Raw genomic sequence first — 13,569 nt, 5'->3', positions numbered from 1 at the left:
ATGATGAGTCACAGCGATGAGCCATCCAGGAGCCTACTAGGGGCTGCAAGATACATGCACCTTCCTGATCTGATGCGGAGATCCTGGACCTTATTGAGGTTTGGGGGTATGAGTCCAATCTCCAGGATCTCTGCACCAGAAACAGGAATGCAGACTTGTATGGACAGATGGCAAACAACCTGCCTCCAAAGGTAACATCCCCATCCAAGAACAGGTGCAGCTGAAAGTAAAAGAGCTCCACCAGGCTTATGCCAGGGCCTGGGAGGGCAGCTCATGATCCGGGGCAGAGCCCCACACCTGCCCTTATTTTAAGGAGCTCGTTCGCATCCTGGAGTGAGAGACAAGGAAGAGGAGGAGGAGGAGGAGGACCCAGACGAGGCCAGTCTTAGCATGCAGCTGACCCAGGAGCCCTGAAACCTCTCTGTGGGCATGTCCCAGGCATTGTCCGAGGCTGGGGAAGGAACATCAAGTGAGTGCCATCACTTTCCCTTCATACAGAGGGTGGAGGAGGTGGCTGGGTGGGGGGGAGCTAGGTGCTCCATGCTTGGCCCTTGCTGGCCATGGATCACGCAGAAACCTGTGCACATGGGAGTGTGTGCCATGCCACTTCTGGGCACGTGGCCCCAGGAGGCTGCGACAGAGGACCCTTGGGCTATTGGCCACAGGGTGTCTGGAAAGGAAACCGTCCCTCCACAAGCCAACTGTAGAAGGAGGCACACACATACACACACTCATCAGTCCCGCACATGGCACACGGGCTTGGCCACAATCTAGGGGCAGCCCCCACTCCTGGTGACATCTGGAGCCTCTGGGCAGAGCACACATGGCCTGGCTCCAAGCTACGGGGGGGGGGGGGGGGGGGGAGGCTCGGGCAGCGAGGCAGCCCAGGCGCGCCTGGACTGCTCCGCTGCCGGCTTCCCCGCGGCTTTGCAAAGCCGCGGAGGGGTGGGGGGGGGGGCTCGGGCAGCCCAGACGCCCCTGGGCTGCCCGAGCCCCTCCGTGGCTTTGCTCTGCGTCTTCCTGGTCTGCAGACCAGGGAGACGAAGAAAAAGCCCCAGAGTACACGGGCGGCAGGACCGCGAGGTCCTGCAGTCTGTGTACTCTGGGGCAGCCCCGTTTGTATCTGCGGATCCGACATAAGTCGGATCCACGTAAGTCGGGGACAGCCTGTACCAGTTTTCTTAACTTAATTCACGAATTGCATTGCCATCAATGTCAAGAGTGCTAGATTTAATGATAACACAATATTAAAAACTGGGTGTAATCTACTTGAAGATTGGCTAGAGCTAACTAGGAAACTGAATTTCAGTTCAATGTAATTTTTGAATTTTCAGAATGTTTTTGTCCTCAATTGGGACAAAAACATGTTTGCAGAACTGAAATCTCATAATATTTTGTTTCAGAAACATGAAAATGTGGCCTTTCCAAAACAAAATGTGCTCCTTGGGATTCCTGACAGCTGCTGACTGAAATTGACACGTTTCATTCAGTTACATGGACAGAACGTCCAGAATCCCCATCTTGATGGCAGCTCATCTGGTGAGCTGAGGGGAAAGCAGGGAAGCTTTAGGTCCTTGGTACCCCACCTTGCAGTATGATGCGAAGGCCTGGAAGTGCTGACTTCCAAGTTCTAAGGCTCCCAGCTCTCCTACACTCAACCTGGAGACCCAAGAGAAAGCTAGCAACACAGGAAACAGTGTTAGTCTGTATCTGCAAAAACAAGAAAGACCTGAGCAATGCCAGGTTTGTATGGTAATGGTAAGTAGATAAATTAGCAGGAAGGCAATGAGTGAAATGTCAATAGAATTAGAGCAGATTAATTGCAGAAATTAGACACAACACAGGAGGAGTTATATTTACCACATTGTTCTTTTGGTCTTTCAAATCAAGAAAGATGTTATTCAAAGAAAACAGGTTTTATATTACCGATGAGCAAAGTACTAGAGGCAAAAGTATCAAAGCACTCTGGGTATGTCTACACGACAAAGTTTATTTGAACTAACAGCCGTTAGTTCAAATTAACTTTCATAGGGGCTACACATGCAAACCGCTATTTCAAATTTAATTCGAAATAGCAGAGCGCTTAATTCGAACTAGGTAAACCTAATTCTACAAGGACTAACGCCTAGTTCTAATTAAGTAGTTCGAATTAAGGGCTGTGTAGCCACTTAATTCGAACTAGTTGGAGGCTAGCCCTTCCCAGATTGCCCTGGTGGCCACTCTGGGCCAAACCAGGGACACTCTACTGCCCCCCTCTCTGGGCCTCCCGGATGGCGGTGGTGCGGGGCTGTGCGTACTGGTCAGCCATGCGGTCAGACACAGTCATCCAGGCTGGCAGGAAAGCCTCCCCCTTCCTTTCACATAAATTGTGCAGCACACAACATGCTGCCACCACGGGAGGGATGTTGTGCTCGGCGAGGTCGAGGCAGGTGAGGAGGCACCTAAATCTGGCTTTCAGTCAGCCGAAGGCCCCCTCGACCACAATGCAGGCCCTGGTGAGCCTGGCATTGGAGGCCTCCCAGGAGGGGTTGAGGTGTCCCGTGTAGGGCTTCATGAGCCAGGGCCATAGGGGGTAGGCTGCATCCCCCACCAGGCACACGGGCAAGTCCACGTCCCCGACCCTGATGTGGCAGTCAGGGAAGAAGGTCCCAGCGTGCAGCCTCTGGCACACGGAGGAGTTGCGGAACACCCTGGCGTCATGTGCCTTGCCTGACCAGCCCACATTTATGTCCGTGAACTAGCCCCCGTGGTCAGACACGGCCTGCAGGATCATGGAGAAGTAACCCTTGGGATTGATATACAGGGAGGCCTGGTGTTCCAGTGCACGGATGGGGATGTGCGTCCCGTCGATGGCCCGCCCGCAGTTGGGGAAGCCGAGGGCGCCGAATCTCTGGATGACCGTGTCCGGGTCAGCGAGGTGGACCACCCTGCGGAGCAGCACCCAGTTGATGGCCTTGTCCACCTGCAGAGAGACACACCAAACCACGAATCACTGGGGTGCCCAGGTGGCTGGGAATGTTCGTTCCCTGGCACTGCCCGTGCCCCACTCCTGGAAGCAACCCCCGCTGCAATCCTGGCTGCCATGGGTGGTGTGTAGTACGGCCAGGACAGACCAAACCCTCCCATGCGGGGCACTTTCGCCTCCTCCCCCCCGTTTTCCCTGGGGCAGCCCATCCCCTCCTTGCAGCCCCCCTCTCCCTCAGCCCAGTGGCCAGTGAGTGCCATACCTGCATGAGCATTGCTCCGATGGTGGATTTCTCCATGCCAAACTGGTTCCCGATGGAGCAGTAGCTGTCCACGTGGAGAGCTTCCACAGGGCGATGGCCACACGCTTCTGGAGGGGGATGGTGGGCCTCATGTGAGTGTCCCGTCACTTTACAGCAGGGGCAAGCCACTCTCAGAGCTCCAGGAAGGTGTCCTTCTTCATCCTGAAGTTCTGGGTTGGTCTCCCCAGCGCTCCAGGACGATGTGTTCCCACCAGTCACTACTGGTGTTCAGACGCCAAATGCGGCGGGGCACGCTGGCATCCGGGCGCTGCTGCGGCTCTTCCACGGCCCCCAGGGAGGCCAGGGGGAGAGGCAGGGGGCTGACATGCACCAGATGGTGCCACGCAGCCTCCAGCCATTGCTGGCAGGCTTGCAGCAGCAAGTCCAAAAACTGGAGCAGCATGCCCAGGGCGAGTTCTGGCTCCATGGTGCCAACGGCATCGTCGTCCCCAATGGGAACCACTGACACAAGCAGGCAGAGAGGAAAACACTTTGCTGTCCCTCGGCGAGGTAGGCAAGCAAGCGGAAAAGCTGAGAACCGGCTGTCCAGGGGGGTTCCTTTAAGCACGAGCCTCAGACAGCAGCCACACAAAGTAACTACTGACCTGATGCCCTGCTGGAACCGGTTTCAGCTGGCCTTAAATGCAACCCAGCATCCAATCAGTGTGGACGCGCTATTTCGAATTAGCAAAACACTAATTCAGCTTTTGGGTCTAGATGCGTTATTTCAAATTAGCTTATTTCGAATTAACTAATTCAAAATAAGTTAGTTTGAATTAGCTCTGTAGTGTAGACATACCCTCTGAGTACAGTATGTATCTAAGAAAGAAAAAAAGTTATCTGTAAAAGCACAAAAGAAGTTCTCTTGACTTACATGACTTTCTGTATCAAGCATGCTACAACAGTCTTTTGATTCTAATAAGAAACTATAGTAAGGATCATTGCACTAATGCGTGAGGATTTGTGATAATGTTGCAGAAATTTTACTGTCAAAACTGAACTGCAGTGTAATGACTTTTGTTATCATGGTTTCTAATAACTATTCAGCATCAATTGACCCTACATATGTTTTACAGCAATAATATGTTAGTGACTCAAAAATCTGAGGAAACAGAAAGCAACAAAACACTCTCCTAAAATTTATACTAAATGTCTTTAGTGTGATAACAGAACATTAATATGAGGATGAGTACCGTGACTGAACTGAAATACAATTATAACATATATTGTAGATACCATATATTACAATTAATTATTTTTATTGGCATAATGGCTCTTACGTCATCAAAGCTTTATATCAAGGTACAGCTTGCACAGATAAAATAAACGCAGACTTAGCCAAATAGTTTAACATAGATACAAACATCTTTCACCTCAGCTGTTATAATTAGACCCAGAAACGTCCAACTTAAGTATTACATTAAAAAGCAAAGAAATGCAAGAGGTGAGACAATTCAGAAACCTTGGCAGTAGTATGCAAACCAGTGGGGACATCCTGAAGGAAGGCAGCAAGGCAGCAACTATAGCCACCAACTTAAACAGGATGTAGTAATTGAAAAGCTATAGTTTAATGATCAAACTATGAATCTTTAACTCAAATATTATCTCCATCTTAACATATGAATGTGAAAGCTGGAAATCCATCAAAGGTACTGACAGTCACCTAACTGCCATGGAAAGCAAATGCCAGGAAAACAGTGGGTATTCAATTGAATTAATTTATAACACTTAGTTCAACTGCTTATGTCCAAAGTCATCCAGAAGAGAAGAAAGAAATATGTGGGATATGTGTTAATACAACCTGAGCACGTGACAGCAGAAGTGTTACTAGACTGAAGGTGTGCATCTACACTGCACCCTTAGCTTGAAAAAAGTGATGCAATTTGAGCTATGCAACTTATGTATCTTATTTCGAGTTAATTTTGAAATAGCTTATTTCGAAATAAACCTCAATTCTAAAACATCCCTTTATCCTTGTGGAATGAGGTTTACAGGGACATTGGAATAGTGAGCACATTATATTTCAAAATAACGGCTTGCTTAAAAGATGTGAAATAGCTATTTCGGGATACTGGAAATATCCTGAAATAGCGCTGCAGTCTAGAAGTACCCCACATGAATACGTAAAAGGGGACCAACTGAATGAATCCTCTGTTGAACAGTACTTAGTCTTGGTACCTGGTGTTTAAGCTGTAGATTGTACATGCTCTAAGGGCATGTCTACCCTAGGAAATTATTTTGAAATAAGTAAAATCAAAATAACTCTTGAAATAACAAAATAGAAATATCATGTCCCCACTATGGGGGAGCATCAAAATTACTCAATTATTTTGAAATAGCACGTCCACACTGATTTGAGCCTGCCTCGCACTTAGAGTCTCTGGGAGCACTCTGGGGAGGGCACCACAAGGTGGTGACACTTCCTGTGGCTGCTTGGTCAGGCAAGCTGCGAAATGTGTTTTCAGGGGCTCCTCTCTATGGCCATGTCTCATTGCTCTACAGCCTCCCCCACAAAATGGACATAGTGTATTCTGGTTGCCCTTGTAGATGCCACAGCACTCACAGCATGGAGCTGTAGCTGCTGCAAAGCAGTGCCAGGCTCCCGGCCTTCTGCTGTGCCTCATGGCGCTGTACTTCCAAACAGGGGAGGCCCTAGTCTAGCTGCCAGCAACTGGTACCCTAGGTGAACCATGCAATCAGCTCTCCTACCTCCAAACTCCTCAATGATATTGCACCACCATTTGGCGCCCCATTTAACTTGGCGCCCTAGGCGACCACCTAGTTCACCTATATGGATGGGCTGCCCCTGCTTCCAAATTGCCCACATGCTGCTCCAGCAAGACAAGGACCAGCCCAGACCATAGGCTCTCATCACCCATGTACTGGCACTCCTGTTACTGCTGCTCAGTCCCTCAATCCCCTGGACACTGTGGAACACCACTTCTGGTGGCAGGAGACTAATTTGGACTGGTGGGACCACATTGTCTTACAGTGATGGGACGACCAGCAGTGGCTCCAGAAATTCCGCATGCAGAAGGCCACCTTCCTTGAGCTCTTCAAGTGGCTCACCCCTGCCTTCAGGTGAGAGGACACTTGACTGAGACCCACCATCCCCATGCAGATGCACATAGCCATCATGCTGTGGAAGCTTGCCATGGCAAACAGCTACCGTTCCTTTGGGAACCAGTTCTGCATGAGTAAATCCACAGTCAGGGCTGTGCTCATCCCTTCCCACCTTACCCCTGCCCTTGCAGACAAATAAAGAAGCTTTTTTTGGGGGTAGGAAACAACTCTGTTTGTTTATTTGGTGGATATACAACAGGGGAAGGACTGGGAAAAGAACCTGGAATAGGAGAGGAGGGAGAAGGGCGGCTTGGGGATGGGGCTGAGACTGGAGCCTGCCTCAAGTCGCTCAAGAGGCTTCGGCTGCTTAAGAGGTCCCACTAATCCGAGTTCTGGGTCCATGGCAGCCCCTGAGGGGGCCAGAAAGGGAAGCCATGGAGGGTGGAAAGTTGGCTGGTGGTCTGCTTTATCACTGAACTAAGGATGTACTTCAAAAACTTTCAAATATTACTTATGATTTTTTTAAAATAAAAGTCAATGGAAGGTGCTAGCCAAATCTTTTGAAATATATGGATTCAAGATTTTAGTTATAAGTGCCTATTTTTTAAAATCCTGGGCTAAATATCTAATACAGTGCTTTAGTGTTTCATAAAGCCTTAGGATTAATTATCCACTTCGGGTGTATCTAGACTACATGGCTCCGTCAATGGAGCCATGTAGATGAGTTTACTTGGCAAAGGGAAATGAAGTGGCGATTTAAATAATTAACGCTTCATTTACATCAAAATGGCCGCCATGCTGTGCCGATCAACTGTTTGTCGGAACAGCACAATAGTCTAGATGGGGATCTACCGACCCCAGAACCCTTCATCAGCAGATCCTTTAGGCCTTGTGAAACGGAGCCATGTAGTCTAGACACACCCTATGAGAATGATTTACAAATGTTTGTAACACTGTGCAGCAAAAGATCACAGTGTTTCAATCATCCTTGCATTTCTCCTCACACACATGCATACACACTCAAGTCCAGTATCAACACTGTATACACCTGTGAAACCAAAACAGATCATTACCTTTCAGCATACATAAGGAGACGGCCTTCCATCAAGTATTACAGTAGGTCTCACAAACTTTTCTAATGCTAAGGAACCAAGTTCCCCTGATACGTGCATATTAAACTGTTTACTTTAGATTACATTTTGGCACCAAACATTCTATTAAATTCACACCATAAAAATAAATAACATTACAGTCTTTCATTTGTTTTTTATATTTATTTGACCAACCCCTTTATTTTTTATTTTCTGTCTCACTAAATTTAAATTTAATTTACAATTTATTTTTGCCCAGCCTTTATCTAAATCTATCCATACAGACACCTATTTTCTTTCCCCTCTCCTTCCAGTCTTTATCACTGCTTTCATGAAACCCTTCTCACTATCTTTCCCACTTCCTTCTTTCTCATCGGGATATTTTTCCCAACTTCGGCTTCCTAGGAAGTAAACTGAATAAAAAAAATGCATTTTGGGACACAAACTATTTGCAAATTTGGGTTGAATGCAGTGAATAAATGGAGAAGGAGGAAGAAAAAACCAAACCCAACAACTATTTTTTTAGAAATGTCCAAATGTTTTTACAGGTTCAAAGGCATTTCATCTCAAATCAAAATTTTCTAACTGAAATGCTGATTCTAATGACCTGAATGGACCTTTTCAGTTTTTCATTGGGGTGAGAAAAAAATCCATTTTGGTTTAAATATAAACAAATTTTTATTTTTATTTTTATTTTGCTGGTGTCTCTCTCACCCCATCAGTCTTCCATATGACATTTCATCCATCACTTGTAGCCTCTCCCCTTTCTTTCCTTGCCAGCCATCTTCATTTTTAATTAATTTGTGAGATCATTCTCTTCCCCTGCCTATTCTGCTTGCTCCTTTCTCTGCCCTTTTGAAAAAATTCCTTGGTATTTCTTCCTCCCCTCATACGAACCGTTTCTCTTATCTTCCTATCTGGAGCCTATCCTTTCCTATTCCTATCTTCTATGTATTTCTTTTTCTCTTCCCCTCCAGCATTTCTCCCTCTCTTCCCATCTCCTGTCACACTTTGATCCCTCACCTGTAGCCAGCTGATGTACCCCTTCTCCAGATGTTCCTAAACATCTTCTCCAGAGCCATTTCTGTACCCTGCAATGTCTTACCTTTCACTGCTCTACCATAGGCTTTGTCTACACAGGATCATTATTTTGGAATAACTGACATTATTCCAAATAACAAAGTGTGTGTCTAACACTGCGAGCCATTATTTCAAAATAATGTTGAGCTGAAGGACTTCTTACTCGGACTCCTGTAACCCTCATTTTATGAAGAGCAAGGGAAGTTGAAGGAAGACTGTTCTTCCTTCCACTTCCTGCTGTGTAAACAACGCCAAAAGCCAAAATAAGCTATTTTGACTTCAGCTACACAATTGATGTAGCTCAGATTGCGTGGCTTAATTCAGATTTTGCCCTTCTGTGTAGATGTACCTCTGCTGTCCTTTTTGCTTAGGTTTCATCTCTGCTTCTCCCACAGTTTGGCTCCAGAATGCTAACCCTTCTTCACACCCTCATGCCTTTCACCCACTACATCAATGGCTCCTGCTCCTAAACTCACTTTTCCCAAGATCTTTTCCTGTTCTTCACTCTCTATGTAGAGGGTCAAAAGCTATGAGGCAGATATTTTGGTGAGGTTCCTCCTTTTATACTTTGCAGCAGAAGTATTACCAATACCAAACATTTGAAAATCAAGAGCGACCCCCCAAAATCATAAGACTGACTTAAGATTAGGAAATTTATGAAAGGCTTACCTAATTACTTGATCCTCGAAGCTGGGACTTAATGAAATATAGAAATATTGGAAAACTTGCAATCAAATTGTGAGAATTTGCAACACAGCTACTGAGGCAAAGAAGCTAGCAGGAGGAAAAATATTTAAAAGCAACTACATGGTGTATGCAGCAGATGCTTCCACTAGTGGTAGCTACTCAATTCTCTCCTCCCTGCTAAGTCACACACAGACTGTGAGCAGTAATATGGAGATGGTGCTATCTGCTGCCTCCCCAAAGCATGCCTCCCTTGCTTCCCCAATATCCATGGTAGTATATTATGCTTTTTACAGGTATGTCCCCTCCATTCACCAATGCTGATACTACTGGTGTTTCTCCAACCTATGGTCCAGAGGCTTGCAAAGACAGACCTACAAGCTATAAAGGAAGTACTTCATTGCTGAAGTGGAGACACTTTTGACCTGCAGGGTCTAAAAGAAGTACAGGAAGTTCCCGGGTTACATGGATCCAACTTACATCGGATCCCTACTTACAAACGGGGTGAGGCAACCCGCACTAGCTGCTTCCCCCCAGCAGACCAGGGAGACGCGAAGCTAGCGCCCCCCCGCCCCTCCCAGCAGACTAGGGAGATGCGGAGCGGCTTTTCTCAGCAGATCCCTCAGCTTGAGAATAAAGGACCGAGGGAAGTGAGGTGTGGGAGAATAAAACTGAGCTCTGGAGAAATGTTTGGCTAGAGTTTCCCCTACAATATGTACCAGTTCCGACTTACATACAAATTCAACTTAAGAACAAATCTACAGTCCCTATCTTGTACGTAACCTGGAGACTGCCTGTACTTAAATTACTGAAATTGAGACGCTGAATGAAGCAACTATTTGACAACTACACAGCAATTTCTCAACACTTTACAGGCAGTAAGTGAAGGCCATATCCAGATGAAATTAACCAGAATGGGAAACATTGCTACTTTACCTTTTAAATCAACTTGTTTTAAAAAGTGACTGCTATATATCTAAGATAGAGAAGGAAAAAAGAGAGCATTGTAGATTTAAGGTAATGAATACATTCTTTTCTTCTCGAATATACATGTCACTGTGTTGTATATGCATAGTTCAGCAGCTTAAAAAATCATTACACAGGCACTCCTACAGTGTTGCACTTGTGAGTAATTTTGTGTTGCACGTGAGAGTCTCTTATTAGTAAAAACCTGAGAAAGCCTCCATTTCATAGGGCCTATATGTAACAAACATCTTTACTCCATTTGTCAACATTTCCAAAAAATTCTGTCTCTGGTGTTGATATAATTGTTTTGGCATTATAGCTGGCCAGGTTATTCATTTAGAAAGTGCAAATTATCAGAAAGCAAAGTTAGTTAGCAGCCACTATGCTTCTGCTGCATGGGCTTAAATAGGGAGGTTTAGGTTTGACATTAGGAAAAACTTCCTAACTGTCAAGGCAGTTGAGCACTGGAATAAATTGCCTAGGGAGGTTGTGGAATCTCTATCATTGAAGGTATTTAAGAGCAGGTGAGGGCAAAAGACTGGACTTGATGACCTCTTGAAGTCTCTTCCAGTTCTAGTATTCTATAATTCACTGAAATTAATATCCTACATAAGACTCTAACTCTTGCTTTATAGGCCTCTGTTAAATGGCACTGGCATACCATCAAATTCTAGATTGTCCTAAAATTCTTAGCTGATGTAGCAGTTGTAAGCTACACACTGCATATATGTGGTGAACTGCTAATCAGTTTCATAATAAATCTCTAGCTCCTTCTTCAAAGATTGGTTAGACCTACATTTGGACTCTTAAAACTATTTACTTATTGAAAAATGGAAGGCTGTGAGATCAACAAGAACACACTGATTACTTGCCTATTGATAACTGTCAATAACAAGTGGAACACAAGCGATGAATGGCTGACAGAATGCATATAGGTGATGAATATATCCACAGCTGATGTGTTTGTATGATGAAAATGGAGCTTGTAAAATTATTTTAAGATATTGAAGTCTTAGCAGATCATATGGATTCTTAGAACATCCTGTAAAGTTGAAAGCTTTGAGGAAGCATGCTTTTTAATGTGGTTACTATACTGGGATTAGATTAATGCACACATGAATTGAATGTATGATACTTCCCACCGAATATTGTTAGGAAAATTAAGATTGTGGCCAGATAATAATGATTTACATGTTTATTGACTCTCAAAAATACAAGAGATGTAAAAAAGAAAACAAATAAAACCACAACTAAAATCCAACTAGCATATTAGAAAGTTTATCTTTTTTCTCCATTGAAAAGATACACTAGGGATTGATTGGTTTACATCTTGAAGTCCATCTCTAGAAAAAATGGATATATACTATTTCCTTAGAAAATGAAGGTTTCCTACATATCATTGACCTGATGTTCCACATCACATTATAAATAAAAAGTTAAAAACTTCTGAAATGAGGCTTTAGTTTATTAAAATTTTGTCATGGGCACTATATCTTGTCTGAGAAGTTCAGCAAACTGGTTTCTATCTTTTTCTTTTTTGTTTGATTTTTCTTTAAAACACTCTCTAATAAAAGTGTATGCTGCAGAAAAATGATTTGGTGGCCTCAGAATTAACCCTAGTATTTTTGAGGCAGGTTTGACTTCTTTCATTATTAAAAAAGGGTGGTGTTTGGTGTTAAATCAGATTTATAATGGAAACTCAATTGCAACCTTAAAATATGAAACAATTGCCATCATGCCACAATCATAGATATTCATTGAAGCAGTTACCAACTGACTGAATGGGATTTATGCACATGCCTGAAGGTGAGCTTGTATTTAAGTGATTTACTGAATAGGGAAGTATTTTTATGTGTGTTTTCCTGAATTAGAGCCTTCATTTAACTGTTGATGTCAGAGATGTTCTTTGCAATACTGAATTACATGAAATTACTGGAACTAATCATCTCATCTGAAGAAGTTGGTTTTGCCCATGAAAACTCATGATACTATATATATATTTGTTAGTCTTGAAGGGCATGTTTACACTATGAAACTATTTCAAAATAACTTATTTCAAAATAATAACTCCTGAAATAACTATTTTGAAATAGCATGTCCACACTATAGAGAAGCCTTGAAATTAGTCTGAGGCAGGCTCCCTTAATGTGGACATGCTATGTCAACTTAGAGCCCCAGGAAACATGAGGGAGTAATTACTTTGAATGACTCTGGGGAGTAGTTATTTCAAAATAGCAGCAGTGGCGCATCCACACTACCACTATTTTGAAATAAGCGTAACTCCTCATGGAAAGCAGGAGTTATTTCAAAACAACCAGCCCCTTATTTTGAAATAACAGGCTAGGTAGTGTGGATGTGCTGCTTGTTGTTTTCACGTAAGGGGGGTTATTTCGAAATAACTCCCTGGTGTAGACCAGGGCAAAGGTGCCACAGGATTACTCGTTGTTTGTATAGATACAATGTAAGTTCCAAAATGGATGATTTAGAGTGAGACCCTATATATCCTTAAAGCACCACTTTTAAAAACTGTTCTATATGAGACAAACAAAGAATAAAAACAGAATACAATAGCCAGAAATCAGCAATGGATTACTTGACTATTCAATTTTGTTAAGCACCATAATAAATAAACACATACATTTGAGAAAACAGATTAGCTGAGGAATCAAATTATATTAGTAGTGTACCTGCTGATGATCTCGAACAGCAGCTTCCATCTTGACCCTATCGTCATAGAGATCCATAAGGTTTTCTTTATCATTTAAATAATATATCTGAAAGATCTGAAACTCTTGTGCTAACCACAAATTTTCTTCTACCATCTGCTCCAAAGTAATCTAAAAAGAAAGGTTACTGATTACAATCATTGAAAGATATCTGCTTGAATAACTAATAATTTTTTTAACTTTTATAAATCATCTGCATTTGTACAGTACACATGCAGTGGGTGAAATCCTTATACCAGTGAAGTCAATGGCAAAACGCTCATTGAGTGTAATGGGATCAGGATTTTATATAATACATTTATGTCACAGGTGCATACCAGTTATAAATGTTCTACACAGAAAATGATGTTTAAAATAGCTAAAATAGTAACTACTGGATTTCTGTGCAATTTCATAAACTCTCTTTTTGTTTAAAAAAAAAAAGTAAATTTCCTTAATTTCATAAACCCTATAATGATTTCCAGTGTTCTCACTGGGCTAAGTGATATTATACAATAGCCATCTATTAATGATTAAGTTATTGTAGTGTTTCTAGTTTCAGGTTAGATTAAATAAATTTTAAAAACACATCTGATAGTTCCCCCTCTACAGGGCAGAGATAAGCTTTTCGGGACGCTCTAGTATATGCAGTTCCATAAGTTAACATATTAGGATTTCTTTTAGCATTAACTTTGAATTTCTTGGGTTTATAAT

The 13,569-nt window shown here is 43.4% G+C and overlaps 1 protein-coding gene across 1 annotated transcript in view; it reads right to left on the bottom strand.

The window, feature by feature from the left end:
- The window catches only part of CCDC178 (coiled-coil domain containing 178), a 367,301-nt gene that overhangs the window by 95,577 nt on the left and 258,155 nt on the right, over positions 1 to 13,569 (bottom strand). The window contains exon 16 of the mRNA XM_075920758.1: positions 12,838 to 12,987. Coding sequence (XP_075776873.1) covers positions 12,838 to 12,987 — 150 coding nt within the window. The remainder of the gene's footprint in view (positions 1 to 12,837; positions 12,988 to 13,569) is intronic.

This window comes from Pelodiscus sinensis, chromosome 2, assembly GCF_049634645.1.
Source record: "Pelodiscus sinensis isolate JC-2024 chromosome 2, ASM4963464v1, whole genome shotgun sequence".
In the NCBI taxonomy this organism is placed as follows: Eukaryota; Metazoa; Chordata; order Testudines; family Trionychidae; genus Pelodiscus; species Pelodiscus sinensis.
Note: the sequence above shows the minus strand (reverse complement) of the source record. Positions and strands in the feature narration are given on the sequence as shown.